This window comes from Saccopteryx bilineata, chromosome 2 (genome assembly GCF_036850765.1).
Source record: "Saccopteryx bilineata isolate mSacBil1 chromosome 2, mSacBil1_pri_phased_curated, whole genome shotgun sequence".
NCBI lineage: Eukaryota > Metazoa > Chordata > Mammalia > Chiroptera > Emballonuridae > Saccopteryx > Saccopteryx bilineata.
Genome location: NC_089491.1, coordinates 274,260,719 through 274,282,806, shown reverse-complemented (window position 1 = coordinate 274,282,806; position 22,088 = coordinate 274,260,719). Strand labels below are relative to the sequence as shown.

At 51.5% G+C, this 22,088-nt stretch overlaps 1 protein-coding gene across 2 annotated transcripts in view; it reads right to left on the bottom strand.

Annotated features, from left to right (window-relative positions):
* The window catches only part of TMEM132B (transmembrane protein 132B), a 608,028-nt gene that overhangs the window by 478,241 nt on the left and 107,699 nt on the right, over positions 1-22,088 (bottom strand). For both annotated transcript variants that reach the window (XR_010729317.1, XM_066260825.1), the window contains exon 2: positions 16,716-17,607. Coding sequence is in view for 1 of the 2 variants with exons in the window: in XM_066260825.1 (XP_066116922.1) it covers positions 16,716-17,607 (892 nt within the window). In the remaining variant the exon portion in view is untranslated. The remainder of the gene's footprint in view (positions 1-16,715; positions 17,608-22,088) is intronic.

The window sequence follows — 22,088 nt, the reverse complement described above, 5'->3', positions numbered from 1 at the left end:
CACAATCAAGGGCCCGCCCGGGATATGTCCTGTTCATGAAGACTCGTCAGTGACCTGGGTACTCACACCTACCATAAAACACACACACACAAATTCGTCTTCACAATTTCATCCACCATCTAGACTACGATGACCCACAGAGTTATTTTTGTGACACAACTTTCTTCTACATCCCAGACGCACAGCCAGTGGTGGGATTCAGCCGATTCACACTGGGTCCGCAGCTGAGACACTGGAACCAGCCTTCCTGGATGCAAATCCTGGCTCGACTATGTATCTACTCTGCACACTCTGAGCCTCGGTTCCCGCATCTGTGGAATGGAGCCATTGTAGCCATCCCACAGGCGTCACATGATGCATGAATGCAAACACTCAGGAGGTGCTGCTGTGGTTATCTCTTCTGGCTCCCGGCCCTGGGCTCTCCCACCAGTCCCTGTCCCTGTCCATTCCTCAGAGCCCCATCCTTCCACCTGTTCCTGTCCCTGTCCATTCCTCAGAGCCCCATCCCTCCCACCTGTCCCTGTCCCTGTCCATTCCTCAGAGCCCCATCCTTCCACCTGTTCCTGTCCCTGTCCATTCCTCAGAGCCCCATCCCTCCCACCTGTCCCTGTCCCTGTCCATTCCTCAGAGCCCCGTCCTTCCACCTGTTCCTGTCCCTGTCCATTCCTCAGAGCCCCATCCCTCCCACCTGTCCCTGTCCCTGTCCATTCCTCAGAGCCCCGTCCTTCCACCTGTTCCTGTCCCTGTCCATTCCTCAGAGCCCCATCCCTCACACTGGTCCCTGTCCCTCAGAGCCCCGTCCCTCCCACCGGTCCCTGTCCCTCAGAGCCCCGTCCCTCCTACCGGTCCCTGTCTTTCAGAGCCCCGTCTCTCCCACCGGTCCCTGTCCCTCAGAGCCCCGTCCCTCCCACCTGTCCCTGTCTTTCAGAGCCCCGTCCCTCCCACCAGTCCCTGTCCCTCAGAGCCCCATCCCTCCCACCAGTCCCTGTCCCACAGAGCCCCATCCCTCCCACCGGTCCCTGTCCCACAGAGCCCCATCCCTCCCACCGGTCCCTGTCCCTCAGAGCCCCATCTCTCCCACTGGTCCCTGTCCCACAGAGCCCCATCCCTCCCACCGGTCCCTGTCCCTCAGAGCCCCATCCCTCCCACCGGTCCCTGTCCCACAGAGCCCCATCCCTCCCACCAGTCCCTGTCCCTCAGAGCCCCGTCCCTCCCACCTGTCCCTGTCTTTCAGAGCCCCGTCCCTGTCCCTCAGAGCCCTGTCCTTCCCACCAGTCCCTGTCCCTGTCCATTCCTCAGAGCCCTGCAACCTTTTCCCCCCACCCCAGCCATTCCAGTTATTCTGCGTCTCTCCTGCAGGTCCATTTTCTCTCCTTCTCTGCATGTCCAGTGCCTCTGGGGACCCTCTGGTCTGCCCTAGGCTTCCTGTTGGGGTCCATCCAACAGCCAGAAACTGGGTGGTGAGAGAAGAGAGGCGGGGTACTTATGCCCCTGGCTGCTCCCCACTTGTGACAGCAGCTGCGCATCTCTCTCTGTGAACACGGCACCTGGGGGCCAGTCTGGCCCAGCTTCTGTTCTCTCTGGGTTCCTGGGTTCCCCTCCCCGCCCCCGCCTGCTGAGCCGGGGTGTCTCACTTCGCCAGGATGCTTCCTCATGCCCGGTGGCTCCCTCAACCCTTCATTAGATTCTCTTTGGGGTGAGTGCCTGCTTTTCCCCACCTGAACCCCGACTGGTTCAGTGAGGCCCTGGCATATTCTGTCCATGTTGCCTGAAGCCTGGTTCCTCACACCATCCCACCTCAATTATCTAGATCACTCCTATCTATCCTTCAACACTTAACTTCACCGACACCTCCTCAGGGAAGTCCTCCTAGGTGCACAGGTCAAGGTAAGTTTTTCTTTTGTTCCACCTCGATTTCTCTTTCTCAGCACTCCCTAGAATTGCTCTGCACATTATGGTCCCCAGACTGTGAGGCCCACACATAACAGCAGAGCTCACATCTTGCTGATGTTCACTGCACCCCCAAATTTTTTGTGTGCGTGCGGTGCTCAGTGCCCACGTGTGGAATGAACCAAACAAAGAACCAGAGCAGGTCCGCACATGGAAGTGACCGGGCTCTGTCCAACACAGGAAGAAACAGAGCAAAGTGATGTCAGAGGCAGTCGCTGTCCTAGGATACCAACACGGACATCTCCCTGCTGCTGACATAGCTGCTCACAATAAAGGCGCTCTGGTGGACTCCGTGGCACCCATGTGGCACCTTGGGGCCCAGGACTGAGCCTCCCTCACCCTCGGGTGTCGCTCAAAGCAGCAGTCCCCTTCTGTCACCACCAGAGCCCCGATCGCTTGCTGGATGCACAGAGATGGTCGTATGCGTCCCTCGTGCAAACCCGTGAGACTGCGACAGAGAAATATTCACACACCTACAGTCACAGGAGGGGGGAGACACAGAACCAAGACTGGACCCTGTGGTCACAGCCCCCGCCCATGGCGCCCACGGGAGGAGGCCGCCTTCGTGCCCACGTGGGCTTCGCACTCTCTCAGCTGGGCTGTGGGTCAGTGCTGAGCGCCAGGCCTACCCGAGTGACCCTTTGACCCAGCCGGGAAAGCGTCCGAGGAAGCAGCGTCATGGAGGGGGAAGGACGCGTCTGCAGACCCTGACGTCTGGGCTTACAGCCAACCCGTGCCACTCATCACTGATCATTTGAGCCACTGTGGGCCTCAGCCTCCCCAGCTGTGAAATGGGATCATAATGGTGGCCACTGGGAATGGTTGCCTTGAGCAGCAAATGAGTGACCGCATTCACATCACACAGCACAACATTGGGCCTGGCAGGCGACGGGCACTGAACACCGCACCACCTCTTCTGTCCCCCTAGCCGGACCAGCAGCATTGTCCCCCCCAGACTAGCTGCTAGCCTCTGGCTGAGGGGGACGTCTGACCCCACTCTGCTCCATCCCTCGCTGCCCCAGGAATGCGGGAAAGCACATAATAAGTACGGCTCTTCATCCGCAAATTCGAGAAATTCTACATACTTTCTTACATTCCAATTAATTTTAATGCCTGGCCCCATTTGGCCCAGCTGGTTTAAAAATAAATAAATGAATAAAAGCTGAGAACAATCCTTCCAGAGTTCTTCTACACCCTGTCGGGGACAGAGGGGTGGGATCACTCTGGGGTGGTGTGTGGACAAAGTGGGGATGGAGGAGAAAGCCATTTGAACTTGGGTCACTCGTCCACATGTGGCGGTCGGTCATGGGTTAGTGGGGGGTCGGGGTGGGGGAGTCTCTGGCATCTGTCTGCCAAGCTAGGAGCTAGAAAACCTTATAGGCTGCCCATGTCCCATCTACAGACCCATGGATGTAAACTCACGTGTTGCCAGGGACCAGGCAGATAGGAGTCAGGTGACTGGGCAGTAAATGTGACAGTGACCTAGTCACTTGCACCAGCACAGCCCTGTGAGCAGCTCCCAGAAGCAGTCTCAGGTAACAAGCTCTGCAGTTCTGCCTGGTGTGCAGCGTGACTTTGGGTCACAGACCCCCTCATGGGAGGGGACCTCTGACCCCAGGGCCACCGGTGGGAGCCCTTTTCCAAGGGGTCCCCATCTCCTCAGTGCAGGAACACAGTCTCCCCAGAGACACAATCTCCTCTGACCCTTGTCTCTCTCTCTCTCTCTCTCTCTCTCTCTCTCTCTCTCTCTCTCTCTCACACACACACACACACACACACACACACACACACTACTCTTCAAGAAATCCCGGTTTAAATCTGCCGTGAAAGAACAATGACTCATTAGCTCAGATCCTACAATTGCAAAGAAGGAAGGATAATGTCTCAGTTACCTAGGGAGGTGACAGTGTGAGGGACGCACAGATGCCCAGGAAGAGAGACCACGCTCCAGGGACATGGCCTCGTTTGGCCCTCCTGCAAGGGGACATCTGTCCTCCGCACATGGACCAGAGACCATCTCTTTGTGGGTTAATAACTGAGCCACCCAGGAACCCATGTGGGTGCCTGTGTTCTGGGGTCTAGTATCTCTAGCCGTGTTGGTAAAATATGATCTAACATTATAGGCAGAGACTTGGAAAATGAAAAGCAAAAATATTTTTAATCACCCTTTCAACAGATAGACTTCCTGCACCATGGGTCATAGAAAAAGAAAAGAAAAAAGAAAGGCAAGAACTCTAAAGAGACTGGATTTCTGTCTGGAATATTCAAAGCCATGGCCAAGGCAGCCAGGAGTGTTCAAAACCGTCTTTCTTAGACACAGCTCGCCCGGACCTCAGACGACTTCCCTGCGTCTCTGCTTCAGAACCAGCCTTCAGGGGCCAATGATAAACCTCACGCATTGGAGGAGCACCAGCCAAAAAAGCGCTAAGTCTTAGCTGGGGATTCATCTCAAACTTGGCCAACAGTTTCCTCTGATACAGTGGCCAGATCATCACACCGCTTGGCACCAAAACAGCCTCACCGAGCCGCACGCACTTGGTGAGCTGTCCCCGTCACTGCGCAGGCTGGAACTCGGGTGGACGCTATTGGATTGAGAAAAGCCACCAACTCTCTGTTCGCCTAGAAGCCAAGCTGACTCCCACCTGCCCCAGAGCTCTGCCCTGGCCACTGCGCCATGAGCAGCTGCCCCAGAGCTCTTCCACGGGTCCCTGTTCACACATCCCTGTCTTGCCTTTGCAGTAAGCTTCCATTGCAAAAACAAACCCTTAAGAGAATAAAAATTCAAAAAAAAAAAAAAATCAAGTAGAACCTACTCGTTAGCTCACCTGTGACAGGCATTTTCTCATGAGCTGGAAATACTACAAAGTCACTTTCCTTTTATTTAGTTAGTTTTTAAATTAAGCTTACGGGGGTGGCACTGGTTACTAAGATTGTATACATTTCCGGTGTACAACTCTATGTCACATCATGTGGTATACCGCATCGAGGGCTCACCTCCCCAAGTCAAGTCCCTTCCATCACCATACATTTGACCCTTTTACCCTCTTCGATCCCTTTCCGTCTGGTAAGCACCATTCTGTTGTCTGAGTCTATGAGGTTTTGTTTGTCTTGTTTGTTCATATGTGGCTTTCCATTTTACATCCCTCGTATGAGTGACATCATATGGTCCTTGTCCTTTTGCGCCTGACTTATTTCGCCCAGCATGAGATTCTCAAGGACCACGCATGTTGTCACGGAATGTAATCTTTTCTCATGGCTGAGTCGTATTCCACGGTACATAGCTGCCATATCTTCTTTATCCAGTGCTCTATCGAGGGACACCTCGGTGGCCCCAGGAATGTAAACTGGTTCAGCCATGACGGAAAACAGGACAGAGGTTCCTCACAAGATTAAACACAGAGCTACCACGTGACCCAGCAACCCCTCTTCGACCTGAAAGTTTTAAAAACATGTATTTGCAAAGATATGTGTACCCCTGAGTTCACTACAGCCTTATTCACGGCGGTCAAGACATGGAGACAAAAATCGCTTTCTACATGTCGCTCCCCAGTTCAGAGGACACGGTCAGCCCCGTCGCTGACCCCCGCCCATACTGCGCCCGGCCGGGCACTCTTCCCTTTGCCGGCCATCGGACCTGCCCTCCCTCTGCTGAGGCTCCACCTGGACTTCGCTCCATCCAAAATCAACAAGCCCACCCTCTCAGGTCCTGTCTGGTTCCAAAGATAAGGCCACCATACAACGGAAAACGCCTAGGCCTTCCCCACGCCCCACCCACCAGAACATAGGCCTCACAAGATCACAGAACCGCATGCGTGCACACTGTGCTGTGGGTCGGTGCAGAAACACAACCCAGCAGGTGGGAAACCCCCAACTATTATTTGTTGAATTAATAAATAAATAAATCTCCCACCAAAAAAAAAAAAAAAAATTAATAGGACACTGATCTACCTGCCTCCTGTAGCTTAAATAAAAATAAAAAAATGACTGTGAAGACGGTGGCATTCCTTGGAACCTCGTGGAAATCAATTGACATCAATATTTCTTTTAGTTGCCAAACCTGCTGCTACAAAGCACAGGGAAGTCAGAGTAATAAAGCCACATTGCCCCCTCCCACCTCCAGGGGAAACTGTAGCCCGAGAGTTACATTAGATCTGTGTACAACACAAATTGTATCAGCGTCTGTTCTCATGTGACCTAGATACCCATCCTGGTTTCCTGTCACACACGAAAAAAGGGCTCCATCTAAAAAGAATGCCAGGTGTGCTGACCACCTCCACCAACAGGGGCCCTCGAGCAGCCCCTCAGCGGCAGTAGGAAGAGAGACCGAGCCCCTCTGTTTGGTCTCCAAATACCTACACTCACCTCAGGTGTCTCCTGAAATCATGCTACCCTCCCCTCCCCCGCACAAGTGGTTCCCAAAGAGTCAGGTGCGGGCTGAGGGTCGCGTGACAACTAAAGTGAATTTAAAAGGCCTAAGTCATTCTAGAACCAACTCACACATAGGAGGTGATCTAATTTGTGGGGCAGGTCTCAGCAAAGCAGGTGCCCCACTTTCTCTGGACTCCAAGCACGTTACCATGGGAACAGGAAGCGGTGACCAAGTCAGACTTCCTAACCAGGTGTCCCAGAGTGCAACAGACACTGCTTATGGACAGGCAGCCACAATAAGCCACTCAGCTCACCTGCTGCCCCAGGACACTCAGGGCAGCTACATCCGCATTCCCGGGTCCCCATATCATTTCTTCTTCTCCGCTGAGGCGCAATTGGGATCCAAAGCACAGAGGTGTTCCTCTTGTCCATGACTAGCTATAATTAACTCCAAAAACATTTGCCCATTAGCAACGTAACGGTCTCTTTATAGTCACCCGAGGAGTCACTGAAGGGCGGGCTGGCACTGGATTCGGAAAGCTAATAATAAGGCAAAGCATGGGCACTTCTTTTCCCAGGAAAGCTCAGCCCCGGCTCCGGGCTTTGAGTGACTGACTGCCGCAGATTTAAATGAGCCCGTCCACTGTGATCGCTGGTTAGATCCCAGAGCCTGAAGATTGAGTTTCTTCCAGAAAGCCACAATGAGCTGGATTATTTATACGCACATACACCCACAGAAGTGGCTTTTCCCCCCCTTTGTATCTTAGCTCAAATATTACAGTACATTGCGTGCTCTCTCGTTGCAGCTCCGTATCTGGCACAATTTCCATAATAGCAAAATTTACATACAGATGGCAAATAAATAAAACCTTCCTGCCACTTGGTCCTGCGGTTCTGATGGTCAGCAAATCCTATTAGGGGGCTTTATTAACCTGCTCAGTGATGGAGATGTTACATCTGATCTGATGGGTTTCGGGCCATGCAACCCAGCCCTGCTGCAGAATGAGATTCGACTGTCGACGTTTTTTTCCGCAACATAAACTTACCCAAATTGCATTTCCTTTCTGTAGGCAGTATTGGAAATATCCACTCCTCCTCACATCTCATTCGAACCACAATGATCCCTTCCTCCCTCCCTCTCTCTCTCTCTCTCTCTCTCTCTCTCTCTCTCCATTTTCTCTTAATGGCACATAATTGCAATTAGCTAGCAAGCACCAAGAAGGACAAGCTGACCAACACCACATAAGATGGCCAAGCAGGAGAAAAGACTCGTGAGAAAGAAATAGATACATAGGCAGGCACAGGGGGCCAGGTGGTGAGGACTTTGGGGAATAAAGTCATAGCCAGACCTCTCCTTCTGCATAACCAATGTTCTCTGTACCCAGAGCCCAGGGCGAGAGCCTGGTGGACCACCTGTGTGCCAAGCAGGGGCCCTGACAAATCAATCCATCTCCAAAACCAACACTCGTGCTCTCAGAAGTCTCCAACAAAACAAGATGGAAACCCAGAGATGTGAGGGAGAGGACGGGATTCAGGAAGGTCAGCAACATCTGAATTTCCAGCCAGGTGTGTTAAAAGCTATCGTATTCCTTTCCACTGCAGAACACTGAATTTGTTTGCTCGGGACGTCCTAGGGAAGTATCCCAGACCAGGGCTTACACGACAGAAATATCCACTTCTCACAGCTCCGGCGGGCTGGTCATGCCAAAGATCAAGGTCACCACGGGGCTGGTTTCTTCTGAGGCCGCTCAGCTTATCAGTGGCTACCTTCTCGCTGTGTCCCTAACAGGCCCATGACCACCTCTCCTCTTCTCATGGAGACACAGGTCATATTGGACGAGGGTCCATGCAAACCTTTTTTCAAGACCCTGTACCTAAATACAGTCATATCCTGAAGTATTAGGGGGAGGTTAAGACGTCAACGTGTGGATTTGGGGGGGCACAGTTTGACCCATAACAAGCATCACCCCTGTGAGTCAGGGGCTGCATCCAGGATGGGTGGGTGTCTTTGCTCCCCACTTACCCGTTCCCAATGACAAGCCAAGCACAGTTCTTGGCACGGGGACACATCCCTGCCGGCACGGAGCAGATGTTCCAGTGTGGGAGAACAGACCAAAAATCAATGGACACCTAAGTAGTTCCTCTTATTTCAGGTAGAGATGCATGCCAGGAAGAGCCGACTGGGGTCACGGAAGTGTGGTTGGCCTAGGGGACCCTTTAGGGAAGGTCAGGAGGCCTCTCTGAAAGAGGACATTCGAGGCAGCAGAAGCCAATCCTGTCATCATGGGGGAGCATCCCAGCCTGAAGGTCAGAGAAGAGGCCTGAGATGGCACCTCATCTCTGGGTGCAGAAGGGGGTGCACAGGACATGGGAACAAAGGGCAGCAGATGGGACAGGATCTGAGAGTCAGACTTGGCATTCTCATGTTGTGCTCAGTGCCCTTGGGTCAAGGTCACAATCAAGATCCCAGCAAACTTGCAACAGCCAAGGGACCCTTTTACTTCCACCTGCCTTTTCTACTTTTTTTTTTTAGGTGAGAGGAGGGAAGATAGCGAGGCAGAGTCCCGCATGCACCCCAACCAGGATCCACCCAGCAACCCCATCTGGGGCCGACGCTCAAGTACCGAGCTATTTTTAGCATCTGGGGTTGTCAGACACTCAAACCAACCAAGCTATCCTCTGTATCTGGGTCAAGCTTGAACCAATCAAGACACTGGCTGTAGGCAAAGAAGAGGGAGAGGAGGGGGAGAGGGAGGGATAGAGAAACAGATGGTCATTTCTCCTGTGTGCCCTGACTGGAAATTGAATCCAGGATATTTATATACCATGCTGAAGCTCTATCCACTGAACCACCAGCCAGGGCCCGACCTTTCCACTTTTGACCCAATCAGAATTTCAAAAACTGTGTCTAAGGCATATCCCCAACTTCGACCCTAACCTGTGCAAAACAGACATCTTCAGTTCCACTCAGGCCTTCCGCAAAGAAACCTCCCCACACGTTGATTCTGGGGTTCCGCCCCCAAGGGCAAGCGGAGGTTCCTTCAGCTACCCCCGTCAGACACACGTCCTGGGGAAGGTCCGGACGTCCCACTGAGAGAGCTAAAGTGCCCATGGACTCATTAAGTCGCAGGTGCAACTGTGTCACCACACCTGAAGAAAACTCATTACGCGGGACCCGGAGGTAAGTGGCAGGTCTCCTTATCCTGGATTTCAAAATCAATTTCCACTCAAGAGAGACTCCATGGGCTCTAACAGGCTGCCGGTTCCACTGGGGACATGGACGATGCCAAATCAGCAGTCCCCGTCGGCAGAGGCTCGAGATCTGAGAGATTATACAAATTTCAGCTCCCAGTAATGAGCTGGGGGAACCACGACACCAGAGGTTTTTGAATAAAATACCCCAAGAAGAAAGAGAGGTGCATGTTGAATTTCTTGCCAAAAAAAAAAGTCTTGTGAATTTAAACCACCTCGAAGGGAGATGCAATTAAAAATTCTACCTGACCTTAAAATGATAGGTTACACCCCTCATTACATGGTGCACTGTCTTCTACCTTTCCAGAACCACGTCTAAAGGACAGTGAGCGATCGTCGGTCTGAACACGAAGGAGGCAGAGACTCTTTTATCCCTCGGGGTGGTACACTGTTTTGGGGGGGGTTTTTTGGGGGGGGGTTAAAAACCTGATGAAACTGGCATCAAACAATACAGCCCACCGATCAGGATGAAAAGACCACAGAGTGTAGCCTGCATCTCTGATCAAGACTGACCCGGCAAATGTCTCTAAAGCTGTGTCACTGCCTGAGTGCGCGGCAGGCACCTACCGATGTGGAAAGAGCGGCCAGAGCTAGCCCCACCTGCACCAATTCCACGGAGCAGAGCCATGCACATGCCTCTACTTATTTTTCTTTTAAATAAAATTCTCCATGCCTGACCAGGTGGTGGCGCAGTGGATAGAGCATCAACCTGGGATGCTGAGGGCCCAGGTTCGAAAGCCCAAAGTTGTTGGCTTGAGCACGGGCTCACTCACTTGAGCACGGGGTTGCTGGCTTGAGCATGGGATCAGAGACATGACCTCATGGTCACTGGCTTGAGCCCAAAGGTCGTTAGCTTGAGCTCAAGGTTGCTGGCTTAAGCAAGGGGTCACTTGCTCTGCTGTAGCCCCCCAGTCAAGGCAAATATGGAAAAGCAATCAGTGAACAACTAAAATGCTGTAACGAAGAATTGATGCTTCTCATCTCTCTCCCTTCCTGTCTGTCCCTATCTATCCCTCTCTCTGTCTCTCTCGCTAAAAACAAACAAACAAAACAACCAAAAAAACCCTCCACCACTGCAGTGTGACAGTGAGAGTGTCTTAGAGAGCCACGTGGTGCATTGAGGAGTTTTTTTCGGGCCCCAGGAAACCAGCCACACGCGATCACCAGGACTTGGATTCGCTTTAGCATTTGAACACGCACAGGCTCCCTCAGCTCCAGAGGAAAGAACCCCCCACACCCCATGTCTGGGCTGACTCTCCATCTGCCCATTGTCTTCCTGCCAAACACTGGGAACAACTGTGAAAGCCATCAGCCTCCCTACCGCCATCGGACCACGGGTGGCAGACAACACCCAGCCTCCATTTCTTCCTTATCCAGGAAACCCCAATTTAGGGTGAGGGGGCTAGAAAGGCACCCCGTTAAATACCTATAACTCCCTACTCACTGCAGATGAACCTGATCCTGAGAACAGCTCTGACCACTGAACATCAGTCCAAAGGTGCTGACTGAGGCTCTGGGAAGGCTCCTTACACAGGGGCAGACTCAGTGCACAGGACTTTTTGCCTCTCTTTTATTCCATCTGCCTGAAACATTGACGTCATGACCGCCAAGGCAGCAGCCACCTTGTGCCAATGAGTGATACCATCCTGATGCTCCGACATCCTTGAACCACCAGACCAATTCGTACCTGCGGATACTCTTGACTTTCCCTAAATCTACCCCGTCTGGGTGTGGGGGAGGGCAGTGTTCTTTGGTTCCTATTTCATGCCATTGAACTCAATCCCTAATTCATATTCCTTACTGATCACTCACCCCCAAACCCCTCCCATATGGTACATCTTATTAAAGTCACCAGCAGCCTCCCGGTAGAAAATGCAAAGGATAATTTCCACTTCCTTGCCTGATGTCTCAGTAGCATCCTAGTCTGGGCCTCCCCCACCCCTTGCCTTCAGCCTCTTCCCTTGGCTGACGTGACGTCATCCTCTCCTAGGCCCCCTGCTCCTCCGCGGGCTGCTGGCTGGCCGGAAGGCTCACCTTGGCCGTGTATCAACCATTAAATATCGCAGCCTCTCCATCACAAGCCCTCTGGCCGTCTCACAATTGGTGCTGAGAAAAATCATCCTTCCTAAGCCTTTGATTATGATGGTCAAACTGCCACCTGCGCTCAGACCTCCAGGAGAAACTTCTGCTCTGAGTCTCGGCCCCCGCCCCATGTCTAACTGCCCCCTCTGCCTCATCCCAATCAAGGAGCAACTCTGGTTAGAAGAGGCCTTCATGCTAGCAACCACGGTGGCCGAAAAAGAATGGAACTGCATCTAGAAAGTTCTGGGAGAGAGAAAAAAAGAAAAAACTGCCAACCCAGAATTCTATCAACAGCAACAACACTCTTTGAGGATAGGAAGAAAATCAAGACATTTTCTGATAACAGGAAACTGAGGGGATCCTTGCCGGCAGGTCCACATGACAAAGCCCACCAGAAAGCTCCGTGTGCCGATGAGAAGGGGCGCCGTGTGAGGACACCCAGCCCCAGGAAGGCACGAAGAGCACCGGAAACAGCAAACATCTGGATAAATGCAAAAAGCCTTTTATCTTCATTATTTTGTGTTTGTTTTTTCTTCATCATTTCTTTATAATACATAAGAACTTTTTAAAGCAAAAAATTATAATGCTGTCTTCTAGGCCTTTTAACGTATGTCTGTGTAATTCCATAAAGTAACTTTCGCATAAAGGACACTCACTGGTGGTTAAATGGGCCCACCATCTTTTCTACACTTGACAAAAAGTGATACATTTTACTCAAAGTCAGCAGTGGGAAGCTAAGTGTGTACATTGTAACCCCTAGAGCCCAAGGGCTAAAAATCGAATGCAAGAAAGTGCAGCTGGGAAAAGCTCAAGTTACAAAGTTAAAGTGTGTTTGAGGGAACCAGAGAGGGAGGGACTGCTGGAACCTACAACAAGCCAGAGCTGTACCCAGAACTCAGGAGAGGAGCCGCCACCAGGTGCTGCTACAGACTGAGAGGAGCCACTGAACCCCAGCTCAGCAGGAGGTGCAGGAAAGAGAACCCTGTCCTTCTCTCCCTCTGTCTGGGCTCTAGCCAATGAATGCCTGCCATTGGCCAAACCAAGCGAGGTCACGGAGGGACACATGCATGCACTCACAGAGAAACAACTATCTGATGAGGTCTGAGCTGCCAGACTGGTAGTGATGTTCCTGACACCACTGGACGTGACAGAGCCAGGCCCTGGGAGCATTTCATTCGAGGGTGGGGGGTGGGGAGTTGGGGGGACAGTGCTCGGGAGAGAAAATAAGGGTCTTAGAGGCTGGATGCCAAGGTCAGCCAAGGTCATGCTCTAGCCACCTGCAGACTGGCAGCCCGGCTGCAAATACCTAGCCCGTGGGAAACGACCACTGTTACTGCTGCTACTTGCTGCCCTCTGCACTCTGTCCCCAGGTAGAGTGTCCTGAGACGCAGAGGGTGGCAGGCACAGCTGGGCTTCTCAGTGGTGAGATGCCCCTGAAGACAGTCCTGCCAACCCCCTGGAGTCGCCGCCCGGGTCAAAGCAACAACACATCTAAGAGTGGCTTGGCAGAAACTCAGCGTTCACTAAGCTTTCATCCAGCACCATAATCTAGGTATATTCTAATTCTCCCAAACTGTGACCTGGGATAAAGGTCCCCACGCAGAAGCATAATCCCTTTTGTAGCAAGAATCCTTGAGCCTGTTCCCTGCCGGCCTCAGGCCGAGCTCTCAGACTTCTAGTGCACTTGGGAGGAAAAACAAGGCGGAGTTGGGGCCCCACACCCCGTACTAATATTGATGGAACTGCACTCATGAAACACAGGGGGTAACTTTAGAGCCAGCCTTACATGCTGCGCCGGGGACAGCTTGTTGGACGGAGCGCCTGCCTTCCTCTACAAGCTCCACTGAAACCTTAGCTCTGAGCTGCGGACCAGATGGACCCAGGCTCCGAGGAGGAGGATTCCGGAGCATCTGTGTCAACGTCTGGCTTCCTCGAGGAAAATCTGAGCTTTATTTGGGGTAGAAAAGAAAATGTAATAAAGCCTGGATTTTGAGTGACACCTGAGGAACATTCATCCAACAGGTTGCTTTTTTTTTTTTTTTTTTTTTTTTTAATGTTAAAGTAAGCATCAGGATTATGAATACTCGAAATGGGGGACCAGGAGACAGGAAGGGGCTGCAAGGGTGGGGGTCCTGGTTCTGTCCTTTGTCTACCCAGGAATGACTTCGCTTGTGAAGGCGGGGCACGGTTGTATCCCATGTGACAAAAACAATATCTCGGAGGTGGAGTGGGAGACACTGAGGTTTAGGAGATGCTGGCAGAGCCCGCCACTCATCAGAAAGGATGACTCAGTTCTCACGTTACAGGCAGGACAAGGATTCTGCTGAAACTGAATCCCCTGAGGGTCCCAACCTTCAATAGTCATGAAACTCTTACTTTTACATCATGGCTTCATACAGCATTGACACATCATACCCTTCGTCTCAGAACAATGTTTTACAATGCTTCCTCATTCATTCATTCATTCATTCATTCATCCAACAAGTACATATTGAGCACCTACTATGTGTCAGACACTGTTCTAGATCTTTAGGACACATCAAAGAACAAAGGAGACAGAAGTGCCTGTTCTCAAGGACCTCAGCTGGGCTCCGCTATGTAACAGAGCAGACGGTCAGCGCAGGGGGGTTCTCTGTGTGAGCCCAGACAGAGCTATTATAACAAATCAGCGGTGAAATGTGGTCGGCTCTATCTGAAACTTAGAGAATCACATTTGAACTGGAAAAGAGTTCAAAGTTCAGAAACTTTCTTGGAAGTGTTGAACCAAGACCTGCCCCTAATCCTGCCTGGTCCCACCCTGGCTTGTACCTGACCTCTGATCCTAGTGTACAACCCTTTGCAAAAAGGCTTCCTGGCCCTGGCCGGCTGGCTGAATGGTAGAGCATTGGCCCAGTGTGTGGAAGTCCCGGGTTCAATTCCCGGCCAGGGCACACAGGAGAGGCGCCCATCTGCTTCTCCACCCTTCCCCCTCTCCTTCCTCTCTGTCTCTCTCTTCCCCTCTCGCAGCCAAGGCTCCATTGGAGCAAAGTTGGCCCGGGCACTGAGGATGGCTCCATGGCCTCCTCCTCAGGCACAAGAATGGCTCCGGTTACAGAGGAGCAATGCCCCAGATGGGCAGAGCATCGCCCCCTGGTGGGCATGCTGGGTGGGTCCCAGTTGGGCGCATGTGGGAGTCTGTCTGACTGCCTCCACGCTTCTCACTTCAGAAAAATACCAAAAAAAAAAAAGGCTACCCAAATAGGTCATATTTACATGTTAATGTGGAACAGACTCTATTCCGATATTAGAGAAGAACCAATTCAACTTCCGTTCAAACTGGTCCCTCTACAACTTGCGGTCTGAAAAAGCAACACAACATGAAAGTCACACACACCTATCTGTCCCCTTTCCCTACGGCTTCAGCCCTGAAATTAGGTGTCAGCCAAGCTTGGGCACAGTCATGCTCTGGTCCAGCGCCTCATCAGAGCCAGGATGAAGATGTCACGTTTCGTTCATAAAAGACAGGATTAAAACAGACAACCGGTTATGTTGGGAAATCGCACACTTCCCTAGGGCTAAAGAAACAGCGTTTTATTCTGAGAAACTGAATGGACAGACAGACAGACGACAGCATCAACAACAAGAGGACCCTAACCCATCACCTCGCAGAGACCCAGCTGAATACCCAACCACAATGTCTGCAGCCGCTGGTCCGGAAAAGTATGAATGCGTCCAGGGCACCAGCTTCCCTGCTGAGTGCCTCTGTTGCCAACTCAGAGCCAAGTGGGAAAAGCCTAACCCACACCCAAACCCATCACGGGAGACGCTCGCTTCCTGCTCACCAGCCTCCCCAGGTCAGCAACCCCCGGCCCCAGCAGTCCAGAGCCTGCCTTGGTCTCCACCATGAGCTTCCCAGCCCTCCACCTGCCTTTCCACACCCAGGGGGTGCGGGCTGGCCCTTCCGAACAATCAGCCTCTGTTTGCTCTCGTGTGGGTGGTTGTCACTGATTTCCACAATGTCTGTGCATTTCTCTCCAGACAGGAAATTGAGCACAATAAACAATAGTCATCTCGAGGAAGGGCGTGAAGACCGGAAACTAGAGATGCTGGCCAGGGAAGGTCCAACAGGTAAAGACCCATGCAACCTGGGACATCAGAACAGCCCAGGAGCTCTCATCAGACAGGTGCAGGCCCACCCCTGAGTTCCATCACTTCCCTGCTGCACGACTTCACACAGGGGACCCCAACCTCTGCGTCTCAGTTTCCATGCCCATGACATGGGTAATGCTGTGCACAGGGCCTGAGAATGCGGCAGGATCCACCAGGGCACAGGGTCCTATTGGCAAGCCCTGAACACGCACACACCTCCAAACAGGGCTGAGCAGGGACATCGGCCTCGGTCACAGTCAGAGAGGCCACACTGGGCTTCCTCTTCTCGCCTGTGCCCAGCAAAATAAGCCTCTCTACGTTATTATTTGTGTGTCTAGCGCCTAGGTGTCCGATTTCCAGGAAAACCACGAGATGCCAGCGCTCCGTGAGGATCCACAGTGTAGGCCAGGCATTGTCCCAAGAATTTGATTGACTTGTTTAATCCTCACATCAACCCCAGGAGGTACAGCCCAACATTATCCCCATCTTCCAGGTGAGGAGGCTGAGGCCCAGAGAGGTTAGGTGACTTGCCCCAGGACACACAGCTCAAATGGGATAGAGCCATCGCTTCATCCTACTGCTCATCAGGAAACTCTGTGAGCAAAATTAGCTCAAGACAAGTCTGCCCCCTTCCCCCGCCCCAGCCTAGAGAAGTTCCGCACTTGGCCATCCTAAACTGAGTCTTCGTCATGCAGATGGGGACTGCTGTTTTGCTCAACCAAAGGGTTCTTTTCTGATAAAAACAGGAGAGGTCTGAGACATTGTCTCCCAAAACCCACCCTAAATATTCCACTTGTCTCAGTCTGGCCCACTGTCTTGTGTGAGTCATTACAGTGGACACTCTCAGCAAAGGGTCAACACCTACTGTGTAGATGACAGGTCACTGATGGCCAACAGGTGATTCCCAGCCCATCTAACCCAGCCAAGGCTCTTACCTAAGAGTGAGGTGGTCCACCATGGAGCCACTGGCCAGAGACACCAGGAAGGTGGCCGTGTCCTTCTCTCGGATGAGGTTCAGAGGGACGGAGATGACGACATTCTCGTCCAGGCTCAGCAGGGACCATTTGAGGTCGTCCTGAGTCGGGTAGACCACCACGCTGCCTATGCGCTCCCGGGCCGGGGCCTCCGGCGGGGGCCCGTCCTGGCCTGAGTGGATGTTGTTGGCCCACTTGCCGTCCTCCTCCAGGGGACACTGTCCGGCCCGGTCTGCCGGGTAAAGCGTGAAGAAGAGCTCCATGGCCGTGCCCCCCAGCAGGGCCGGGATCTCCTCCTCGGGCTCCAGGTCCAGCCCCGAGCTGAACCACTCGGGCAGCAGCTCCAGCTCGGCCACACACAGCCCCGGGCGCCCCCGCAGGCGGCAGCTGGCCGCCACTTCCCTGGCCTCTGGGAAAGCGAACATCCTGACACAGGGCAGATTGTCCACGGGGCCGCCGCCGTCCCAGGCCATGCCGCTGACATAGAACAGGGTCTGCACTTTGGGCCTGTTGGAGTAGATGGAGCTGTCGAGGATGTGGGACTTCAGCTTCCAGTTGAAGGGCAAGCTCTCCGTGTGCGCGAAGGCGGCGGATGTCAGCAGCAGCTCCAGGGGCACAGCCTTCTCGGCGGAGAACGGGCCGTAGCTGGCGTTGACCGCCGGCGGCGTCCTGGCCCGGTAGATGAAGAAGGACTCCACCCGGGCCTGCAGGCTGGAGTTCCTCGTGACGTCCTGGTTGGCTTCTTTAAGGAAGAAGTAGTCGTCCGCGTCTGTGACGTGGAAGCTGGCGGGGAGGTAGGCAGGCAGCGAGGAGAACCTCTGCAGGCTGTCCACGATCCCGCGGCTCTCCGTCACTGCACAAGGGACAACAGAAGGAGAATAAGAGCCGTGTCCTGATCGGGAGGGAAGGACACACACTCAATGCCGCCTCCCCCGCCACCCCAGGTCTCAGCCCAGCGGAAGTCCTGTAAGGGCAGAAAGGGTGTTCAACAGGATCTCCCGAAATAACCAGCACAGAGCACTGTGCCACTGACCCAGAGGTCCTGTGGCTGAACAGTTGCTCCCTTGGAGGAAAAGGTCAGGTCTGTTGTAATCACTCCAGAGTGTCGGTGGCACACCCACCCAGCCCACCAGACAACCAGGGGTAACCATGGTATGCGACATGCCCGTGCTTCATTACTGTGATACACGTGATTCTTCCCATCATGCCTCTATGTCATATCTACTTGAACATTTGGACCTGTCCACAGTTCTTACTGAAATGACAGGGGGCTGGGGACACTATGGCTCACTTTCCACTTCTACAAATCTCTCCTTCCAAAACACGAGAGAGAACGCACAGAGATTTATCCACATGGAGGTTCACCACAGCAACTCTGACTTGCACACACACTTAAAAAGTATGATCGCTGCACACAATAGAAATGAACACTAATGACAAAAAACAAACGTAGAGGCGATGAGTAAAAACGGTCGTGACTTTAGAATGTGTTCACACTTAAGCGACACTCAAAACAGACTGCTGTAACAGACCCTGGTGTGGATGAAGCACCTGGTTGCCAGAAACCAACAATCTGCAAGACAGAGAGATAAGAAAGAAAAAGGAGCCCAAACACAACACCACAGAAAGCCATCACCATACCTGAGGAGAGAGCAAGAGCATCATCAGAAAAAAGCAGACAGTACAAAAACAATCAGAAAACAATTTGTGAAGTGGCAACAACTACAGACCTATCCACAATTACTTTAAACGTAAATGGGTTAAATCCTCCAATCAAAAGACAAATGGACAAAGATGAGGTGGTGCACACAGACTATGGAACATTACTCGGTTACAACAAAGAAGGAAGTCTTACCAATTGCAGCAGAATGGATGGACCTAGCAAGTATTACACTAAGTGAAAAACAGGTCAGGCGGAAAGACAAGTACCAAATACTTTCACTTATATGCAACTCTAAAAAGCAAACTCAATCAACAAACAAAACAAACTCTCAGTCATGGAGAACAAACTGACGGTTGCCAGCTGGGTTGGGGGTTGGGAGGCCGGATGAGAGGGACAAAGGGAATAAAAGGTACAGGTTGGCAGTTACAGAATAGTCACAAGGATGCAAAGTACAGCTTAGGAAATATAGTCTATTACAGTAACTATATACGGTATCAAGTGGGTGCAAGATTTAACGGGGGGGGGGGGAGGGGTCACTTCAGAAGTTATATAAATGCCTACCCACTAAGGCTGCACACCTGAAACTAATGCAACACTGAGTGGCAAGTGTAATTGAAAAAAAAATTTATTTTTTTAAATTTTTTTTTCCTGTATTTTTCTGAAGCCGGAAACGGGGAGAGACAGTCAGACAGACTCCCGCATGCACCCGACCGGGATCCACCCGGCACGTCCACCAGGGGCAATGCTCTGCCCCTCCGGGGAGTCGCTCTGTCGCGACCAGAGCCACTCTAGCGCCTGGGGCAGAGGCCAAGGAGCCATCCCCAGCGCCCGGGCCATCTTTGCTCCAATGGAGCCTCACTGCGGGAGGGGAAGAGAGAGACAGAGAGGAAGGAGAGGGGGAGGGGTGGAGAAGCAGATGGGTGCTTCTCCTGTGTGCCCTGGCCAGGAATCGAACCCGGGACTTCTGCACGCCAGGCCGACGCTCTACCACTGAGCCAACCGGCCAGGGCCTATTTTTTTAAATTTAAGTATAGATTTGCTAGAGCCAGAGAACTGAGCAACTTTCAACAAGTTACTCAACCTCTCTGTGCCTCAAGTGTCCTCCTAGAAAGTAGGATATAAATACAAAACCTACCTTCCTGGGTGGTTTTGTCAGGACTGAAGAGTTAATAAGTATGAAGGGTTTAGAACATGTAGATGCACCTATAAAGGTTCAATCAGTCTTTACCGGCTATTGATACTATTAGTTTAACCCCTACTCAAGGTTTACCCATAGGTTACCAGATAAACTATACATTGTTACAGTGGAACAACAGGAAGTGGAAAGAAAAATGAGGTACAGGGACAGAGCTATGTGTGAGGAAAGGGCCACAATGTGTCATTAAGTATACAGCATTGTAAATGTATCATATACGGTCCTATTATGTAATTTTGTAAAGGTTCTATATAGAGAGAGAGACGCATATTTATGTTTGTGTGTCTACAGAGCCTAAAAGAGAAAGACTGTCACTTTTAACCATCCATGTTTGTACTTACTTTAAATGTGTCACAACCGTGTATTGCTTTGTTATTAAAAATATACACATATCCATAAACATGCCTATGTGTGGATATGTGAATATATGTACATGTATTTCTTTCAAACAGGCAAACACAGACAGCAACAAGCCAACACCTTTTTCAAACCCAGGGACAGTCCACCAGGAAGCAAGGGCAGCAAGTCAGGCAAAGGACAGCCAGAGGACATTCCCTGCCCTGCAGTGACCCCACCACCACTGCCACCATCGCTGAAGCCTAGCTTCCAACTAGGGCAAGAAATAGCACCTGACAAACAGGGTTTAAAATGTCGCATCAGCCTGACCTGTGGTGGTACAGAGGATAAAGCGTCGACTTGGAATGCTGAGGTCGCCAGTTCAAAACCCTGGTCAAGGCACATATGGGAGTTGATGCTTCCAGCTCCTCCCCCCTTCTCTCTCTCTGTCTCTCCTCTCTCTCTCTCTCCCTCTGTCTCTCCCTCTCCTCTCTAAAATGAATAAATTTAAAAAAAATGTCGCATCACTAGAGAGTGAAAGGCAGATACCTCTCCAATGACTGGCCTCCTGATGAGGTTTCCTGCCACTGTGACAAATTCTGCAAAAAATACAGTTTTCTGTGGATTTACATATTGTGGCCTTTACAGGGCTTGTCCTTGGTGCATTTTCCTTCCTCAGAGGATGACAAAATTATAATTAGGAGATTGTGAAAAAGATACAACCGCGTAAGGGGCTAATGCGTCCTTTCTCCTAGAAGGCATTCGGAAGATACCGCATAAGCCCAGGCGCTGGGCGGCCTGGAAGTTGGGAGATGATGTGACATTGGTCAAAAGATACAAAGTTTTGGTTCTGCACGATCAGTCATTTCCAGGGCTCTCGTGCACAGCAGTGCGACCTAGCTAAGGATCCTGTATCATGTACTGCCATTTTCCAGGAAGATAGCTTTTAAATTAAATCTTCTCACCACACACACACAATGGTAACTTGGCAGAGGGGATGAATATGTTCATTAGCTTGATTGTGGTGGTTATTTCACCAAGTGGATATCTCCAAATATCGAACTGTATACCTTAAATACGTGCACTGCTCATGTGTCAGTGATTTCTCAATAAAGCTGTAAAAACAAAACAAACAAACAAACAAAAAATCCAGAAAGCAAGTTCTCCTGAAGGGTCATCCAGACAGCCAGCCCCGTGCTGGATTAATTACTAGACGAGGAGAGTCATTACATCCTCACTCCTCTGATGATTTATCTCACTGTATTCACTACCAACTTGTCATGTTTGCCCTGTGGGAGGTAGGGGATATCACAGGGACAAGACAGGCGTGCCTTCTGCTTCCACACACCCACACCCCCACCAAGGAGCACGCGACCATTGAAGGATGAAACAGCTGATCATACCAAGCAATGACAACACAGAGCATTAAGACCCTTAAAAATGCCCAGCCCAGCCTGTCCCAGTAAGGCTTGTTCAGTCTAGGAATTCGTGCTGAGTAAATAATCCAAGACACCGGAAAGGAGATGAATGTGCAGGCCCGCACGTCACAAGTGTGATTTATTACAGTAGCCCACTGGAAGCAACCTCAAATCCCACCGTGACGGAAATGATTAAAGCCATCCGGTGTGTGGGGTGTGCAATGGTCATCGAAACCAAGAATTCCACGACGAGGCAGTGTGGCGAGAAAACATGTGTTCCAGACAGCAAGACTTTAAATGATCCCAAATCTGTTTAAAATATATATGTGTATATGTGCACATAATATATGTTATATATATGTATACATAAACATGCAAACTATTCTCTTTCATAGTACAGACCTGGTTCTTTCCAAATGGATCCCTGAGATGGGGCAGGGTTTCCTTCAAGGAGGAGGAGGAGGAGGAGGAGGAGGAGGAAGTAACGACTTGGAAGGATGAACCTCGCCACCCAGGGGCAGTCTGCACTTGGACAATGTCAAGCCACGCAGAAAGAAACCCCCTTTCCGAAGCAAATATAAATTCCTTTCTGTTGTTGTTGGTGGTATATTCCTCCCCTCCCTCCTCCAAACCAGAAAGCTCAATGCCAGGTGAGTCTGCCTGCGAATTAATTGGCGACACAGGAACAGCAGCGGAGGACAGCATGACAACACCCCCCGGGC